This window comes from Phacochoerus africanus, chromosome 1 (genome assembly GCF_016906955.1).
Source record: "Phacochoerus africanus isolate WHEZ1 chromosome 1, ROS_Pafr_v1, whole genome shotgun sequence".
NCBI lineage: Eukaryota > Metazoa > Chordata > Mammalia > Artiodactyla > Suidae > Phacochoerus > Phacochoerus africanus.
The window spans coordinates 259,921,483-259,943,099 of NC_062544.1; the positions used below are offsets into that span (position 1 = coordinate 259,921,483).

The 21,617-nt window shown below is 34.6% G+C and overlaps 1 protein-coding gene across 2 annotated transcripts in view; it reads right to left on the reverse strand.

Annotated features, from left to right (window-relative positions):
* Positions 1–1,661: 1,661 nt before the first annotated feature.
* LOC125135032 (circumsporozoite protein-like) overlaps positions 1,662–21,617 on the reverse strand; it is a 42,655-nt gene continuing 22,699 nt past the window's right edge. The window contains exon 3 of one of the 2 annotated variants that reach the window (XM_047794649.1): positions 1,662–1,959. In XM_047794649.1, the coding sequence (XP_047650605.1) occupies positions 1,912–1,959 (48 nt within the window). In that variant the 3' untranslated portion in view covers positions 1,662–1,911. Of the gene's footprint in view, positions 1,960–11,106; positions 13,429–21,617 lie in introns of those variants that run through there. The other variant, XM_047794658.1, reaches the window with a different exon arrangement.

The window sequence follows — 21,617 nt, forward strand, 5'->3', positions numbered from 1 at the left end:
AGGACAACTTACTGGCTACGTATATTTACCATCTGGCTGTCTGCAATTGATTTACCAACTGTCAAAAGTAGTTGCTGCTTACCGCAAAAGAAGGGCGATGACAACCTAAGTATAACAACAGACAAGATATGGTTATATCTTGTGCGTCACAAGAATAAACATGGTTATGATTTTAACAAAATTAAAAATTGGGGTTCAATATCAACTATGATTCAACAAAAATAAAAGCAGATTTAAGACTATCCAACAGACATTAACACAGAATTATACCTGAGTAAAAGAAATTTTAATATGTACAAAAAAAATTTTGGTTGATTTAAAAATCTCAATTTAGAGGAAAAAGAATAGTACGTGAATATTTGAAGAATGACTAGAAAGCAGTGATTACTAATTTTATCATCTGTTTAATAACATAATGTTTTAAAGGTTTTTTTGGCTGAAATTCTAAGAATAAAAAAATAATTAAAAGGTAAGGAGAATGATTAAAATAAAAAAATCATCACTAGGTTTTCTGAATTATAATCAGAACAGTGAAGGAAAAGGAGTCAGTATTATTCCTGTGCCAAGCGTATTAGGCAGCCCGGTAAAGAACAAATTTGGTTGAGAATTGCCGCCTCCCCTTCTGAAATATCATGACCTATTAAAACATCATAAATTTTAGGATAGTCTATTTGCTTTCTCTTCTGACTGGAGTTTTCAGTTAACTGAACTCTTCATAACTAATTATGAGCACAATAATCAATCACTGTGCCTTTTCTCAGTTTACTTGTAGTTCTGTGCAGGTATATGCAGCACAAGGCTTATGGCATGACAAATGCAGTTAGGCTGTTGCTGCACTAGAAAACAAAAACATTAATCTAAGTAGAATTAGCTACTCATCTCTTTCTGTTACACTGCCCACCTGCCTATGATAATTTAATCAGATTTTTAGATCATTTCTGAGAAATGCTGACATACCGTTTGCCTTTTAAGGGGGAACCATTTTATATAATTCAAAAGTAATCACTGACTTATACTACTTACACTATAGTAAACCCACAATACCAAACATACTTCTACTTTTCCTCCAAACAACAATTAACTTTTTATCTTGGATCAGATAGCTATTTTAAGTTTTGAATTAACTGTCCATTTCCCTGGTTTTTGGTAAACAAATTAAGTATCATCGACAAAAATATTACCCTTCTTTCAAGCATCTCAATCCCTCTCTCCAGAAGTAATCTACCCTTCTAAATTCTCAAGAATGTCATTTGTGTCTTGCTTATGGCATTTAACCTCTTCCTCCTGTTTGATTGTATTTATCTATACTTATTCTTTCTCTGTAAGTTCCTTAGCTGTCAGAGAGATTTGTATTTTATTCACTTAAAAAAATACAAAAAACCACACTGCCTAATGAAATAATTTGCACAAAGTATAAAATACAAATATGGTGATTATAAGCTAATTTATAATTAAGAAAGGATTATCTGAAATATATTTTTTTGTAGAGGTCTTTCACCATTTTGTTTTCTTTATTCATTTTTATTTTAAAAATATTTTTTTAGTTTTGATTTTTATTTTTTCCATTATAGTTGGTTAACAATATTGTCAATTTTCTACTGTACAGCAAAGTGACCCAGTCACACACACACACACACACACACACACACACACACATATGTATACCTTCTTTTTCTCATATTATCCTCCATCGTGCTTCATCATAAGTGACCTGATATAGTTCCCAGTGCTATACAGCAGGATCTCATTGCTTATCAATTCAAAAGGCAATAGGTTGAAATATATTAAAGTCACAATGGTTAAGCCTTATGAACTCAGGATAAATATTCTCACCGTCCACCTCCAAGGCTTGAATCTCTGCTTTTTGAGAAAGGAAACGGAGAAGGCTGTTGAAAAGTAGCTCTGATGATGTCATCTGTAGCCTTCAGATTCCCACTCCTCCTTCAATCTAGTGTGTATCTTAAGAATAGGAAAAAAGGTAGTTTGGCATCTCTTCTAAACTAGATTCTAGAATATCTTTAGTGGAAGTTCTGTAAACTTTTCTCAATATCTTTTCTTGTTCAAGTTCAATGCAGAGTCATTGACAGGGAAATACGGATTGTTTATGAAATATAAATTGATCACTAAAGGAAAAGCAATAGATTTTTGCTTTCTAAACAATATGATTACTCGATAAAAGCAGATGCTTCAAGAAAATAAATTGTGAAACAGGTTTATAAGTTGTTAGGATGCACTTATGAAACTCTGTTAATTTCAAATTTCTATCAAATTAATTCAATTCAGTTATATCTAAAGATTCTAAATCCTCCCAAGGTATATTTCCAAAACCTTAAAAAAAGAAGAAAAAATGAGCTGGTTTCTTTCATATTAAGTGTTTTCTGTTTCAAAACACTACCTATGTAACCTTCCCAGCACAAAATTTGATAATAAATATCATACATTTTATGTCCACAGAAAGACTTGTACACCAATGTCCAAAGCAGTTTTATTTTTGATAGCAAAAAACTGGAAACAATTCATATGCATATCAATAGGCGAATAAATTATGATACACCCATACAATGGAATATTTACTGCCCATAAACAAAAAAAGGATATTAATCTTGATATAAACATGGATGAATTTCAAAATAATTATGCTAAATGCAAGAAAACCCAGCCTAAAAGAAATACATGGTGTGTGATTCCATTTGCATAAAAATGTAGAAAATGCAAATTAATCTACAGGGAGATTAAACAGAACAGTGGTTGCCTGGGGATAGTCAAGTGGGATGGTACAAAAAGGAAGGACTAGCGAACAGTGTTATCTTAATTGTGGTGCTGGTTTCATGGCTGTATACATATGTCAAAACTTATCATCCAACTGTACACCTTGAATATATGTAGTTTATTATATGTCAACTGAATCTCAATAAAGTTAAAAAAAAATCATTTCTTAAAATGTTGTATGCTCCCTGATGTAGCAATTTCAGGTACAGGATGCACCCTGATGAAAAAAAAAAAAAAATGAGACTATGTACAAATATTTAGCCATGAGCATGTCATTATATACTATGTAGCCATTAAAATATTATATAAATTTCATGGAATAACATACCATATTATATATTAAATGATAAAAACAGGAAATAGAACATTATGTCCAGTATAAATGAATTTTTGTTTTAAAATTATACAAAAATAAATATAATAATGATTTCTGTAGTTAGAGGTAATCTTTATTTTTCCTTTTTGCTCGTATGTTTTCTAGTTTCTTTACAATAAACTTGTATTACTTTTGTAATAAGTAAAACAAGTTAAAGGATGAAAACAGCACTTGTCTACCACTGTCCTCTCCCTCGTACATGTACCAAACAAGCACTCCTAAGAGGTACCGCGCATTATAGAGTTCTGGGTTATCATGTCACCCGGGTTATCATGTCACCCTCACCAGTGACCTACCAAACAGTAGGGAGAAAATGGCAGGTCTGACAGGATGAACTGGAGTCACAGTTAGTAAGCTGCATGCTTTACCAGTTACAAAGCCCTTTCAGGGACGTGACCTCATTTGAGCTTCATAACTCAGTGAAACAAGCAGAGAAAGCATTATCCCATTTTATGGAGGAGAAACAAACTATGAGCAGAGCTGTTTAAGTGTCATGCCCCAAATTATAGATCTTGGACTCAAACTGAGCCTTGACTATAAATTCTGATAGGAATTCTAGAGAGTAGGGAAAGATCACTTCTGATAATTCATAACTACAAGGCAGTACTTCACACACGAACTTAAAATGATATATTTACAATCAATTTAGTATTCCTATTAGAATGCACCAGGGGCCTTGGAAATTTCCTAAATTCTTAATCTCCAACCTCAGAAGCCATACCCAAGACAACCCCATCTTGCCACTTACCAACATTATCTACTAAAACACTGAAATACAAGTGGAATTTAATTGCTCAATTTTTAGTCTCATTTCTTTCCTTCTTGGGGAAAAAAAAATGTATTGTCTTTTGTTTTAAAGTTGGAAAAGAAAATAACCAAAACTATATTTATGAATGCTGAGAACAGCAGCCTACAGGTTGATGTCAAAAGGTCTAACCTAATGGTACTTTAAAACACCTCTTACCGGCTATATCTTTTTTGGCACATGAGCAGATAAGAAATAGTCTCTAAACCGGCATGTTTGGTGAAGAAAATGACCAATTCCTGGCAAGTGTAAAAGTAAACACCTTCAGAGGAACATTATTAAGGAGGTGGCTGGTATCTGCTGACAAGGCATAAGGAAACCTTCCAGCTACCACTCTTACCAGCACCCCCAGGACCATGAGACTTAGGTAATGACAGCTTTCATTTACTGGACAGTTACTATGTATCAGACTCTGCACTAAGCCCTTTTATACAACTCTATGACATGATCATCATCCTCATTTTATAGATAAGGGAACGGAGTTTAAGTTATCCCAAATCATAAAACTAGTAAGAACTTAAAATGGAATTCAAACTCTGGTATATTTTACTTGAAAACAAGATAGGGCCTTGGCAGTTCTTTAGAACATAATTCCTGACTTCTTTCTAGCACTACCCACTTCCCAGGGTCTCAATTCGGGTAGTGCAAAGCACCTGGTAACAGTGCACCAAGTTCATGAGTCTACATTTTTCCATGTAGAAAGGAAAAAATATTCAGACCCACCATTTATGCCTGCTATTTTGCCACATTCTAGAATTGTTTGTTTTAATGTTTGGTCTCTATTTAAGCATTATCATAATCCTTTTGAGCTGAACATACGACCACATAAAGGATAAATTAAAAGAATATTTAAATAAAAATTAGCAAAAAATGACAGAAAATAAACCACTATCATAGATTATTAATAAATGGGAAAATTAGGCTTAAATCTAAATCAGTGCAACAATATGCCCATGTGTATGAAGAAAGCACATCTATGAATAATAAAACATTCAAGTAACTTTCTTATGATTCTATTACAGAATATTATGCAATTATTAAAATACGTTTCCCAAGAATACTTAATGACATGGTAAAATGATTGGAATATGACAACTGCCAAGAAAGCAAGATACTAAACTATCTCTTTGTTATGTGAACAAGTTTCGGGACAAGGCACTGTGCAAGGCATTGGAATTACAAAGTGAACATGACAAGTGCAAGCCCGAGTGCTGAAGGACTCTTCATTCTCGATGTGATTAGGGTCTTCAAGTTGTTTGGATATTAGCTTATATGTCATTTCCTCAGAGAAGCTTTTCCTCATCACTAAAAAGTAGATTCCTTCTTCTCTCTTAGTTTGTTTAAATTCCTTATTTTGCTTTCTGTTTCCTTGATTTCTTTTTTGTCTGCATCTATTGAGGTAATCATGCAGTTCTGTCCTACATTCTATTAATAAGGTGTATTACATTAGTTGATTGTTTCAATGTGAAACTACTCTTCCTTTCTGGTACAAAGGCCTAAAACCGATACCTACTTATTGGTAAAAGACTGAATGCCTTCCCTCTGTAACACAGGGGAAAAGTCAAGGATGACTGCTCCGGCTACTACCATTCAACGCTCTACCAGAGAATCTACTCTGGGCAATCAGGCAAGAAACATAAAGACATACAGATTGGCAAAGAAGAAGATGAAACTGTCTTTATTTGTAGGCAACATGATCCTATAGCTAGATTAATATCCTAAGGAATCAAAAAAAAAGCTATTAAAGTTAAGAAAGTTTTGAAAGATTATAGGATACAAGATCCATATATAAAAATTAATTGCAGGAGTTCCTGTTTTGTTGTAACAGCATCGGTGGTGTCTTGGGAGCTCTGGGAAACAGGTTCAATCGCTGGCCCAGCACAGTGGGTTAAGGATCCAACGTTGCCACAGCTGTGACTTAAGTCGCGACTGGGGCTTGGATCTGATCCCTGGCCCGGGAACTCTATATGCTTTGGGGTGGCCAAAAATGAAAAAAAGAAAATAATACATTTAATTGGATTTTTTTACATACTAGCAACAAAAAATTCATAAATGAAATTTTAAAACTCCACTCACAATAATAGCAGAAAGAAGGAAAGACTTAAGAATACATTTACGTAAATAAATGCAAAACCTGTACATTTAAAATATAAAATACTGCTAAGAGAAATTAAAGATATAAATAAACAGAAATCCATTCCATGTTCATGGATTGGAAGACTCAATATTATTAGGATGGCAATTCCCTCCAAATTGATCTATTAAAATCCTATCATGCTTTCTATTTTGTAGAAATCCATCCTAAAATATGTATGATAGTATAAAGGACTGAAAATATCCAAGTGATATCAAAAAAGAAAACTAAGGTTGCCTGATTTAAACCACCTAATTTTAAAACTTACATAAAGCTCTAATAACTAATACAGTGCAATACCAGCATGGAAATAGACATTTGGACAATGAAAACAGGATAGACAGACAAATCAGAATAAACTCTCACACTCATGGCCATTTGTTTCTCAACAAATGTGTCATGCGAATTCAATGGGGAAAAGTCTTTTTAATAAATAGTGCAAGAACAGCTGAATATTCACATACAAAAATAAATGCATAGTAAGTATAAGCATTTACCTTACAACATACAAAAATAGTACCTCAAAATAGATCACAGTTCAAATTCAAAGACCTAAAACTATAAAACTTTTAGGAAAAAATAGGGGGAAAAAAATCTTGTGATCTTAGGTCAGGGAAAGATTTCTTAAATATGACAATAAAAGTTTAATCCATTAAAAAATGTACTGAATCAAATTATTCAAAAGATGTAGTTTAGATAAAAGACAAGCCCCGTAATGGGAAAAAATATTTGTAAACAGTACAGATAATAAAGACACGATATCTAGCATAATCATACTAAAGCCCTTACACCTCAAGAATAAAATGCTAAATCAATTTTTAAAAATAGACTAGCGATTTGAAGATATTTCACCAAAGATATGTGAACATTTAATAAACACATAAAAAGATGCTCATTATCATTACCCTTCAGAGGAAGGCAAATAAAACTGCAATGAGATTTCATTATATACCCACTATAATGATAGATATATATTTTAAAAAGACTGGAAAATTCAAAGGTTGGGGAGGACAGGGAGGAACTGACATCTTCATACAGTGCTGATGAGATGTCAAATAGCACAGCCTCTTAAGAAAACAGTTTGGCAGCTCCCTAAAAAGTTAAACATAGAGTACTACATAACCCAGAAATTCTTACTCCTAGGTATAGAGAGAAGGGAAAAGAAAACGTATGTCCACACAATGACCTATTTATGCATGCTCACAACAACATTATTCAAAACAGCCTGAAATTTTAAACAATCTATGTGTCTACCAACCAATGAATGATAAAATGTGATATATTCAACACAAAGGAATATTATTCAACCATAAAAAGGAATAAACTACTGATACATGCCACAATATAGATCAATCTTGGAAATTATTATGCTTAGTGAAAGAAGATAGTCACACAAAAAAACACCCATGTATTATACGATTCCATTTATGTGAAATGTCCAGAGAACAGGCAAATTCAAAGATAGGAAGTGGATTCATAATTACCTAGGGCTGGGAACAGGGGAGGATAAGAATGGGAGTAACTGTTAACGGGTATGGGATTCCTTTTAGGGTCACGAAAATGTTTGAAAATCCTCTAGTGGTGTTGGTTGGACACCTGCATGGCCATAAAGAACACTTTGAATAGGTGAATCTTATGCTGTTTAAAAAAAAAAAAAAGAGAGATCTATCGACCTAGTACTTATTAAAACATCAAAACTTATTTCAGAGTAAAAACTTGGACTTCTAAACTTACTTATTGCTTTTGAGCATGTCTGACATTTAATCCAAACAGGTTTTAGTATTCAATTCATTGCAACTAAATATTAATCACATAAAAAAATCAACTGTGTTTTTAAATACCAGTAACCCACAGAAAATAACATTTAAAAAATATCCAACAAGAAATGTACCTAAATAATAAAAGTAACTTGCAAATATTGCAAGTTCTACATGGAGAAAATACTGAAAGACATTAAATACAACCTAAATAAACAGAATGACATACCATGTTCCTGACAGAAAGATTTAACATAAAATAACAATTCTTCTCAAACTCAACCAACACACTGAATGCAATGACAAGCGAAATCCAAAGGATTTATAAGTTGACTCTAAAATTTACAATAGGACAGCAAAAGCCTGTAACAGACAAGCCATCCAACCAGAAAAAGAATACAGTAGGGAACTTGTTCTACCAATATAGAGACATATTACAAAGTTCTACCCATTAAGTCAGTGTGCTTCTGGGAGAGACAAACTGAACACTGGAGAAGAAACAGACCTTCACACATCACGAAAATATTTAATGCAAGTTGCCCTGAAGATCACTGAAGGAAGGATGAATCATTTAACAGTGCTGAAACAGCTGGTTATTTATTTGGGGGAGAAAAAGAAAGTGGATCCCTACTGTATAACATATAAAAAATTCCAGAGGGATTAAAGTTTTGAGTAGAGAAGAGGCAAGTCTCTAATATTTTAAAAATAAAATATAAGAGAATATCTTTATGAACTCGGAGTAGGGAAGGTTTTCTTAAGACATAGAAAGAGTTAACTCTAAAGTGTATGATCAATGAATTCGACATTATAATCAAAAATTTCCGTTCATCATGAAATACAATAAAGAAATGTGAAGAGATGAACTACACCACCACAAAACACATCACCAAAAAAAGATGCTGGTATCCAGAATATGCATCTATGTTTGTAGATACGTATTTGTCTCTGTGTATATTTTATAAAATTTGAATTTAAAATGGGCAAAATGCAAAGGGGTTATCCCTAATAAGGGGTGTCCAAGCCCAAGTAGGGTGAGGCAGGTGTCCATGGTGGAATGAAGAGAACAATGTGGTACAGGAGTCAGAGCCCAAGCTCTGGAAGGGTGGTTTGGGGTGAGCAGAACCTTGTATGACATGGCCCAATACTGAGTGTCAATGACTGAGCTGGGTGTTCATAAAAAGATGCACCATGCTAGGCAATGTAGTAACTCAAGCAGGGGTCTTCCACATAGGTGCCTCTGACACTCAAAGAGAATTGTGGGCTGGCAGAGGGTTGATGGAAATAGCAGATTTATCACATACAGGGAGACTGATCGAATCAGAAAATAAATTTAGGAAAAGAGGCAAGTTTCTCACTGAAACTTAGAAGGTACAAAAAAGGGAGAAAATGTGATTTAACTCTATAAAATGGGAATGAAATTGGAGGTAGCAGTATGGTTGAGGAATGACATGTCAAAAAGACACAGAAGCCAACTGGAAGGGGATCCCACTGGCTAAATAAGGGTGAGATAAGCATCAAAATAAGTAACAACAGTAATGGATTATAGCTCACTGAATAAAATACAGAATCATAAACTCATAGTGATACAAATAAGGTTTGACCAAGAAAGGGATATTTATAGTTTCAAAGCACCTCCACACAAAATAATTATTAAGGACAGAGGAAAAATGAGTAATTTCAAAGTAGAGACACCTGGCCAAGACTCTGAGTCAAGTAATCCACATGAACTTCAAGAGTAGGTCAAAATGAAACCATGTGCCACCTTACATGAGGAAGAGAGAAGACACAGAGTAAACATATGCGATCTTCCTGCCAAATATTCACAGCCTACATCTAATCATGAGGTAACAGTGGACAAACCTAAAAAAAAGACATTCTACAAAATAACCGGCCTACATGGTCTTTAAAAGTGCCAAGGTCTTGAAAGTCAAACAAAGACGGAAGAACTCTTTCTGATTGAAAAAGGCTAAAGAAATGTGACAAGTAAAATGTAAGGTGTGAATCTAAACTGGATCCTTTTACTATAAAGGACATTACTGGGACAACTTGAGAAAATTGAATGAGATCTGAGGATTAGCTAGTAGTAATGCATCAATGTTAATTTCCTGATTTTGACGGCTTTATTGTGGTTTCTAAGACACTCCTCTTGTTTGTAGGAAAGACACACTCATTTATTTAGTGGTGATGGGACATCAAAACAAATCTTCAGGGGAAAAAATTATCTTTTTTGTACTTGCAACTTTTCCATAAGTGTGCTATTATTTCAAAATTTTAAAAGGTAAAAAAATAAATGCAATTTAATGCACAGCTTTAAGAATGTAATGGACAAAAGATACGAACAAACATCCTACGTAAGAAGAATACCAATGGTATTTTCACATGACAAGATGTTCAGCCTCACTATCAATCAGAGAAAAGCAAATTAGGACCATAATAAGATACCACTTTGTAGCCACAAAGTTAAGAATCCTGAGAATTCAAAGTTTTGGCAATGATTTGGCCCAATGTGGGGTTCTGATATATTACTGGTGGAATATAATTTGGCCCAAAGACTTCAGAAAACAATTCAGCATTATTTCATATAACTGAACATTCTCTATCCTTATACTCTTAGATACATATTCTCAAGTCTTGCACATGTACACCAGTACACATAAAAATGATCACTGATATTAGCAATGCTTATAATATACATACCTACACATACATCTGTATCAAGGTACAGACATGTGAATATAGATATACCAAAAACAAACAAAACAAGTAAACAAGACTCCCAACAACAATAACCCAGATGTCCACCAACAGGATAATAAATAAGTTCATACAATCAAATATTACTCAGCAGTGAAATAAATGAACTACAACTACATTCAACGATACAGGTTTCAGATAAACAAAATAAATTTTAAAAAGTCTCATAAGGCTATATACAGAATGCTACCAATTTTTCGAAACTTAACAAAACGTAAAATTTAACAGTATATTATTTAAGGATAAAACCAGTATTATTAAAAGAAGTAAAAGATTAACACAAAGATGAAGAGTAGCTGGGGGTGAGGGAGGGAAGTAAAGGGTCAAGGCAGAGGCAAGGAGAGGCACAAGTTGATAAATTTTTTTTTTCTTTTCTTCTTCTGTCTTTTTAGGGCTATACTCGCAGCATCTGGAAGTACCCAGGCTAGGAGTGAAATCAGAGCTATAGCTGCCAGCCTATACCACAGCCACAGCAATGTGGGATCTGAGCCGCATCTGTGACCTACACCACAGCTCAAGACATCTCTGGATCCTTAACCCTCTGAGCGAGACCAGGGATCGAACCTGTATCTTCATGGATACCAGTCAGGTGCGTTAACACTGAGCCATGAAAGGAACTCCCAAGTAAAGTTCTGATCCCACTGGGTCCTCACAAGATCATTCTGATACTGTGCTTCATGATTTAAATATATTCCTTGTTTACCTCATTCATGTTCACATAATAAAAAAGTAAGCTGCTATATCTGGCAAATCAGAGTTTGATAAGAATCTTGTTTAGGTAAGCACCTTAGTAATTTGCACACATGAACAAATGCTAACTAACAGGCAATGGATTTTCCTAACTCTCCTTTAAAAAAAAAAAAAAAGTAATATATAAAGAAATACACTCCAAAGAACTTACAGGCAAATATGCAGATAAAAATTGATAGTGTGGTCAATGAAACAATGAGGATAATTCATATCTACCGTCAATTTGGTCTCAAATAAAAGTAACATAAATGCTTGCTTAATTACTAGAGATCTGCAGAACTCTCTCACGAGATAGCCTCATGGGTCAGAGGCCAACATTCGCCATGACTGGCCAAAAGTGCAATGAGAAAAGCCTAATTAATCTTAAAGAGCAAAATTTCTTTGCCTAATAAATAATTTCTTATATTTATTACATTGTACTTTTATCTGACAAAATTATAATTCAGTTTTCTCAACTACCTTACATTATAGCTAGGACACATTTTATCAAATAATATCTACTTCTTGTTGGACAATTTTTAAAGGCTTTTAAATAAATTAGAAACAGTGTTCTAAATCAAATTTTCTACCAACGTATTTCGTGAGTACATATAATATGAAGGGTACTTCACAAGGTACTTCTCAGCATTTTATGGGATACACATAGACTGAAAATCTTAGCTATGTGTAGCTTTCTGTTAAATACAAATAAGTGCAATAATCTGGCGAAAAGACATCTTGGACTCATTCCTTTTCAAAAGAAAAGCCACAGCATCCCGATAAACTCACCTAGAACGTACTGTACTGATCTTTCTCCTGACCTGGATCACCATTGAATAATATCCTGAGCATTAACTATCGGCTGCACAAGACTGACGAAGCTGGGGGAAGATAACCTACTTATTAATAACACGTCTTTAGTCTTTAGAACGATAACTAACCACATCATGTTCAGAGGAAAGAGACATGCACTAAATCCATTATCAATGGATTCTGTGGTGTATTTCTTTTTTTAATGTCTATTTTTAATAAAACGTAGGGCTTCAAAATTCAGGCACTAACTCAAAGAATAAATATATTTAATATGCAATTTTTAAAACTAAAATACAGTGGGCATTAATATGTAATTTTTGAAACTAAAATACAGTGGGCATTACATCAATGTATAAATGCTTCTTTGAATACTCTCTTAAAATTTATTCCAGTCTTTTGCCATATTTGTTCAATGGAACACAAAATATCCACTCCCCTCCCAAAATAAACTTTGTTTCCACATTTTGTATTCTCTCCTTGTTGTTTTTTGAATATATGTATTAAAAAAGCCATTTCCTGTTATTAACGGCCAAAGTAATCCTTTAAAAATATATATACTGATCTGTCTTCAAGAACTATTTATATACCTGTTTATCTGACATCTCAAATTTAATATGGGAATAACTGAGTCCCTGTTCTTCCGAATCTCAAATAAATCAACTCCATTCTTCTAATTGTTCAGGTCCAAAATCCTGGTTGCCATCCTAGATGCCTCTCCTCCTCTCATATCCAATTCTTCAGCACATGCTGTGGGCTTTGCTTAGAAATATCCAGAATCCTACTACTTCTTGCTGCTCCCGTTCAAGTCACCATCATTTCTCCTCAATTATTACAACAGCTTCCTAACCTAGATTTCTCTGCCTGTTAGGCCCATTTGACACAACTGTCAAAGTGATTCTGTGCCAATATTACATAGAGTCACTGTAAAAAACTGTCTGGTGGCTTCTTCCCCCTCTGACCTCACTTCCTGTTACCCTGTCTTATTGACCCCACTCCAGCCACAGGGTCTTGGACTAGAATACTCTTCTCCCCAGAGAGCTGCATCACCAGCTCCACACCAACAAAGCCTTTACTCAAGGCACCTTCTAGATGAGACCTTCCCAGGACATAATCTGAAATTTCATGCACAGCCTAACCCAGAATTGCCATGCTCCAATCTTTGTTTTAATTTTTACTTAGCACTTGTTAATAAGATATCATCAAACTGAACTTTATATTTTTGTTTCTCTCACCAATAAAGTGTAAGGTTCTTCTCTCTCAGTTACTGCTCTATCCTCAGGGCCAAGATGAACTGGAATACAGTAGGCATGCATTAAACATATATTGAATCGATTAAGGCACAACTAACCTATATTTTGTGATCTCATAAGAAAATTTACAGCAATTAACAAAACTGTGAACTCCCTTAGCTGTGTCAGTTACGTGGCCACCTTCTGAAAGACAGACCTCCCTCTTTCTTACTTGATGGCAGAATGTTCATGCTTTTTATACCCTTAGGGAGGTGAATGTCCATTAGGTCAAAACACTTAAGACAAATAATGTTTATTTGGCCAGAAAGGGGTTTAGGAACAGGCATATGATGAAATTAAAGCCAATAAAGTTTAGTAGAAAATGTTTTCCCCACTTAAAAAAAAAAAGCATGGAAAAATACCTATCTTACAATCACGAAGTGACATTGTCAAAACACTCAAGATGGCAGAGAATATGGAAAATACTGTATGGGTCCTTGATAACATCATTATGACAATTAATTAACCACCAGTACTCTAAATTCCCTGTTGGGTGAGATACACTCTTTATTGATATACTCTTTATTGTTTAAGCTATTTTAGTAATGCTTTCTATTACTTATATCTTGATAACACAGGAACATTTTTCAAATATTAAGTTTCCTGAAATGTATTAAGTCAAATCAAAATGAAGATAGATGTCCGATGGTTTCCCCTTTTTCTATCCTGAATGCTTAGAGAACACATCATATGACAATAAACAAGATCTTTCAATGTGATCAGTTTTTCTCACAAGAATAACTATATAAACACTGCGTAAGTTCTTAACTAAGAACTGAAAATAAATATAGGACCAAAGCCAAGGCATTCCAAACACAGAGCTTCAAAATACTTCAAATAATAAAATGATATGCCTAACAAGATTCTGCAAAATGATCGGTGGTCACCCAAAGAAGGAGAGAGAGAAAATTAGGTGGTAAGAAGGGAGGTGGGGAGGTTTTCAAGGCCAAATCAAATCAGATGGAGATGTAAGTAAAATAATTCTGTTTGCTTTGTGTGGGTACAAGGCAGCTGTGGGACACCTCCATTCCTCCCATTCATCCGGACAGACTGGAAGGGAAGGGGGTTGGGAGTCAGTAATGGTTTGAGTCCAAGGGCTAAGAGTCATCATGTTTTGATTTTTAACTATAAGCTAATCCATTAGTCGGTAACAAAGTCAAAACTATTTGAAACTTAACTCTTCATGTTCTCAGTATAACAACCTACAAAAGAAACCACAGTGCCTTTTTATAAAAGTCTTTTACAGTGAAAATTCCTATAAAGTCAAGTCCCTCTGCCATTAAACATTTACTTCAGAACTAGTGGAACCAAAACAGAGGATATAAAAAACTAACTTTATATAGGATAAACTTATCCCTATTCTTAATATAATACCTATAGGATATAATAACTATATGGTTAGCAATCTTTTATTAGTTGTCATTTTGATGAATTGCAGCTCTTTAAAAAAATTATAGAAAGCTGTTGAGAAAAGTAGATTTCTTTTAAAATCCTCTCACCCTGTTCACAATAGTGAACAAAAGAGGTAAAAATTATTCTGTTGGTCAAACTTCAAAAAAGTAGTCATGAATCAACTTAACTGAAAGCTTCAGTCCAGAAAATAGATCCCATCATCCTAAGGTTGACTGCCTTTTGACCTCTGGTACAATCCTTGCCTCTCCCTGCTCAACCCTGCTTCTTCTTTGGGTCACTCTACATACAGGAAATGAAGCAGGAAGGAAAGCAGATGCATGAATAAAGACTGGATTAAAAGTACAAAGCCCTGGGAAGATCAGGAAAATGAGTGTTGTCTTAAGCCATTCAGCCTGCCATAACAGAATACCATGGGCTAGGTGGATTAAAAGCGATAGAAATTTATTATAGTTTTGGAGGCTGGGAAGCCCAAGATCAAAGTGAGGGCAGACTGTCTGAGGAGGGCCTGCTACCTGGTTCACAGACAGCCATCTTTTCACTATAACTTACATGGCAGAAGGGAAAAGGAATTTTTCTTGGGCCTTTTTATAAAAGCATTAAATCCATTCACAAGGGTTCCTCCTTCATGATCTAATTATCTCCTAGAGGCTCCACCTCTTAATACCATCATCTTGGTGGCAGTGGGGAGGTTAGAAGTTCTTTGAGGGGGGGCATACATCAGGCAGGTGCAATGTAAACATCTATTTTTACAAAATATAAATTAGATGTTACTTTTACTACAAGAGATTCTGAGTATTTCAGTATTTTAATGTATGTCAATTAGACATACATTATACAAATGAGGAGAAAAAAGCATTTCCTCCCCAAATTCCACCATTAATCACTACATGAAAAAAATTCAAAACTATATTTCCCACAAATACTCAAGGCCATGTGTAAAAGTTATCTATAAACCAAAAAAAAGAACTAAAAATTACTACAAACCCTGTGCCAGGAACTGCACTGTACTTTCCACAGTTTAATTCCTTTAATTCTCAGAACAACCCTATAAAACCATCCCCATTTTACAGATGGGAATGCTGAGCCTTAGGAGGCAAGACTGTTAGCCCAACATCGAGTCACTAGTAAGTGGCAGCGTTAGGATTCGCACTTGTTCAAAACCACCACACCACAGTGTCTCAATCCCGTTAAATTCAATCCCACTTACGTGGAAACACTGATTTGAACACGGTTTCCTAAAGATTTTTTAAAAGCCTTAAATATATTTCTATACTTTAATGACTCTCAACGTGGCATGTACATTTTAATTTTTATCTATTTATTTAATTTTTTGGCTGCCTTGTGTCATGTGGAAGTTTCCAGGCCAGGGTTCAAACCTGCACCTCAGCAGAGACCCAAGCCACTACAGTGACAATGCCAGATTCCTAACCCACCGCACCACACAAGAACTCTGGAATGCAAGTTTTTAAAGCAACTGTGGCATAAGGTGAGCGATATTTAACATGAAATTAATACTGTGTTAGTTGTCTTCCTGTTTTATAAGGTTTCAAAGAATTATACACCTGTCCACAAACATGAGTGTAATACTATATGCCATAAAGATTTTATAATGATTTATTCCTTAGTGTATAGGTTGGGCTACCGTGAAGCAATCATATTGATCACACTTGGCTACCATAAGGCAATCACACTGCTGCATCTTTGTTATCAATGCATGAACTGTTATACTAGTAAATAAGTATGAATTTTTCACACTCTCTTTTCACATTTGATATCTAATGTTAATAATGCATATAATACCCACAGTGTTTTACCTCATATATGAGAATACTGATGTATGTACTGACAGACATTAATAATGTAAATGGATGATGTAAACTTATCATATGGATGAAGATAGTACAGTACAGTGCATTTTTGCTTCCTTATAATTTTCTTAATAGCATTTTCTTTTCCCTAGCTTCCCTTACTATAAGAATATAGTACATAATACATATAACTTACACAACGTGTTAATCGACTGTTTTAACAGTAAGGCTTCTGGTCAACTGTAGGCTATTAGTTAAGTTCTGAGGAAGTCAAAAGTAATATGCAAATTTTCAAATGCAAGAGGCTGGGGGTTGGTGCCCCAACTTCCATCTTGTTCAAGAGTCAACTGTGCATTGCTTTTGTCATAAGCATCCTGAATTTTCCTTCCTGGAATAATGCCCATTAAACCCTTCTGCAGGAAAATCTGTATGGCTTTTTATCAAAAAGCTGAGGAATTGTTGATACTTTAAAATAAATCTTGACCCAGTAAGAACTGGCACTAGGCCTTTTATTTTCTTACAGTCAGCAAAACTACAAATCTATAAAAATTCAAAGAGTAGTTAAGGGCATGCATTTTAAAGTATTTACATATGTAGTGTGTCACTCCACAAACTCACACTTTTATACTAAAAAACTGTTTTTGTTATGTGAGCAGAAATCACTTTTTAAAACCTGTAATTGCTATACAAGGAAAGAAAAAGCAAGTCCACATGGGGTTTAACTAAAGTTATTACTGGGTCTATGCACCTTGCTTACAGTTCAGATGCATTCAGAAGCTGCTGTTTCTAACCCTGTACTAATCTAGATCTTTGGAAAAAAATCAAATGAAGGCTGATTTAATCACCTACCAAAGACAAGCAACTACGTAGGTGGAAGGCAGGGTTAGAGGAAGTAGAAAGAATGGGGTCGGTAGGTAGCAGGTGTTAACTAATTCAAACTTGAAAGATGTTCAAAAGTATAGACCAGAGTTTATGAAAACTCCTAAAGTAGAGAAGAAACAAAGAAAGAAAAATGTGAAGTGTGTGGAAGAAAAGGTCCTAATTTAGAGGGCATGCTGTTGAGTAAACAGTGGTCATTCCAAAATTTATTTTAAACTTTTGAAAAATAGAGAAATAACACTATTGTCAATAACATGTTATCTTTCTAAAATGTCACACTTGGTGACAACGAATTTTACTCTCTCTTTTATTTTCTGGAATAGTTCTGTGACGTAGGTCGTATCCTCATTTTACAGATCAGGAAACTGAGGCTTACATTAAGCAATTTGCTAACAGTCTACATGGAGAGCTGTGGCTCAAATATAAATCTTACGATTCTAAGACCAGCATTTCCCTCATCATATATTGAACTGTGGCCGTAACTGTGGCTACTCTTAAGTGTCTGCACAAGGAGTGAAAGAGAAATATACCTTTTGGGTTAATTTTTTTTTTAATAAAACAACTACTTCTGCCTTTTTTCAGGGGAAAGCAGGAATCCTCATCTTAATAAATGTTTTCTTTGAAAATACAAGCTTATAAGCTAATGACTAGTGAACATGTGATAAGCCTACCAGAAAAAAAATCTAAATGCTAACAACACGAATGTTTTAAACAGTTCAGTATATTCATTTCAGACAATTCCGGTGATGAAAAAAAGCATGATAATTCACATTTCACATTAATGACCAAGAGGAAGAAAGGTTACACAATTTTGCCGAAGGCTTGAAAGCTAAAATAATAGCATCCTGTGGTCACCAGACTAGATTTAAATTGTATGTGACTTTCTAATAAATACAGTAATGACTTTTTTTACCCTTAACAGAAACTCCTGGGAGTACTTAAATAAAATGAAAATGTTACCCATTTCTTATTTCTTGAAGTTACTGTGAAAATGGCAAATTAGCATGAACTCAGTATTAACACAAAGCTCCACGCACATATTTTCAATTCACCTGTCAAAGTAACTTGAACAATATTCACTGTCAGGTTACATCCATTTCTATTAGAATAAACAGACTTTCTTTCAGAATTTTTGTCTATAATATAATAAAAGCAAAGAATTATTTAACCAAAAAAAAAAAAAAAAGACTTAATATTTTCTAAATGTTATAACCTCGGTAACAAAGTAAGGGTTCTCTATACTGATGGCCTAAATACATCTGGGCGGCCAATACATTTGGGTTAACTTCCCAAACCTATTTAATTGCCAAAAGAGTATTATCCAAATTCTTATGAGTAAGGAAGACCCAGAAAGTACAATCATTCCCTCCTCCTCACAAATTCAGTCTCTGCTACCACTTTGTGTCACCAGCATCTGAGCATTTAAATACACAAGACCATAATGGGCCCATTATGTTCAGGGCCTATTTTACACATGATGACAATATTCGTGGTTTAAGACGCTGGTCTTATGAAATTCATTTCTCCCTGAATCTCGACCTATCTCTTTCTTTAACTTACAGCTACCATTCAGGGATACGTGACACTCAGATTTTGTTCTTGAAGGGAGAAAGAAAAAAAATTCTGAAAGTCAGAAGTTTGTTCTATTCCCAAACACTGTTCTTAGCCCTAGAACTGTACCCTAATCAAATAAAAAAACTTCGTCATCTCAAATTCAGTCCTGTTTAAAACCTGCACTAGCCAGGTAAGCTATTTAGTTTTAAATACTCCAAGGAAACAGAATTGACAGGGATGGGGTCACCTTTAAGAAATGAATGGAAATCTGTGAAATGATGCCCTTCAAAAAATGTAATTAACTCCAATGTAATTCAACATGAGGAATTAAGGATCGATTTTAAAAGTTATCAAAACTTTCAAATTCATTCACCTCCGAAACTGCTACATTTCCAACAGGTAATTCATGACTTTCACCAAAAGCCTCTGTATTTTCTTTCTTGTTTTAGATGAATAGTAAAGAGACGAGAATAAACATTCAGCTACCATTAAACCAATCTTGCCATTATTCAGGTAAGAAACACTAAAACAACATTCTATGTATTTCACATTAAGTTAAACCAAAGAAACTTATACACTCAACAAAATATAGTCTGGGTCCTATCACAAATGTGTGCAAAACCTTGGAACCTACAAACTGCTGACACACACGCTACCATTTCACCTTCACGCAAATCGCAAGCAACAGCTATTGCACATAAGTTTAAAAAACTTGCATAATATAAAACAGGATGAAACTTTAAACCCTTTGTTTTTCAAGTTCTCAAATATAGCCTGGAGTTGTTTTTTCATCAGCATTTCAATTTATCACTCTGCAAATGGGAGGCATCAGGCTGGGTGCTTTATAAGGTGTAATTTTGTAAAAGATATGATCCTTTCCCTTCAGAAGTTTACAATCCTGCTGAAAAGATCAATAAAATAACACTATGTGAATGGTACTCATCACCTACTAAGATTGAGTAGAAGAGGGCATATGTCCCTTGCTTTAGGGTGACCATACAAATCACAGGATGGGTGGCATTTTGGTAAAAGAAAACTAGAAGAAGATCACAACACATCTGAGATGAAGATGGCGAAAACTGGCAGTAAAAGAAACGTGCAGTTAACTGCTCAAGGATGAGGCAAATGCAATATGACGCAAGAACCAGATGGAAATAGGACTTGGCCTTTTTCTTGTGGGCAAAGGTCTTTGTGTTCAGGGTAATGATTCTTTCCTCAGAAAGTTTTATTGTGCTGTAGTGTGTGGAACATATTGGATAATAAAAACTAAAAGGTAAAAGACCAATTAGAAAAATACTATAGTAACTGCCTAACAGTCATGAAGTACTAAGGCTTGAATGTGGAAGATGGCAGTGGAAAAAGAAAGAAACTAAATCTCATACTTCCTCCTGTTCTAATGAAAATGATTATAGAAAGAGTCATGCATATGGTTGCCTGCTACCATGTGTTGAATGTATAAAGGCATAAGATAAGGCCAAAAATTTGCAAATAGACTTGCAGAAAAGACTTTGCTTAAATCATCTCATGAAGTTACCTATTCTCCTTTGAATGAATTCCAGTGTATCATATATCATTTCTTAATACTGTAAGTCTTTGATTACTATCATAGGTGACCTAAAATTTCAAAAAACTATAATTAGAAAATATCTGTATAAAATGGAAAGACAACCTATACTTTTATAGAAACTACTTCTTAAAAATGATCAAGGTCTTCCTGATTTCATACGGATTTTAAGATACCAAAATACAATGACTGTCTCTATATTTTATAAAAAAAACATTGTATCTCTTATAAACATACTTCTCAAACTGATTACCAAAATGTTACGACCCAAATGGAAAAATACACACACACACACACACATATATATGTACTCCAAAGATAAATTACCTGACCATAATAATACACCCTATTTTTAAAAACCTCATAACTACATATTACTTTTAATAGGTGTGTATATATATATATATATATATATATATATATATATATGTATATATATGTTCGATGAATAAACTTTCAACTAATTCAAATCACCAAAATGTATTATTAGAAATTTAGGGAGTTCCCGTCGTGGCGCAGTGGTTAACGAATCCGACTAGGAACCATGAGGTTGCGGGTTCGGTCCCTGCCCTTGCTCAGTGGGTTGACGATCCGGCGTTGCTGTGAGCTGTGGTGTAGGCTGCAGATGTGGCTCGGATCCCGTGTTGCTGTGGCTCTGGCGTAGGCTGGTGGCTACGGCTCCGATTCGACCCCTAGCCTGGGAACCTCCATATGCCGCGGGAGCGGCCCAAGAAATAGCAACAACAACAAAAGACAAAAAAAAAAAAAAAGAAAAGAAATTTAACTTAAGACTTTTTTCTTTTACAGCTGCACCTACAGCATATGGAAGTTCCCAGGCTAGGGGTCAACTCAGAGCTGCAGCTGCAGGCCTATGCCACAGCTTGTAGCACTGCCGGATCCTTAACCCACACAGTGAGGCAAGGGATCAAACTCCATCCTCACAGAGACAATGTCAGATCCTTAATCCACTGAG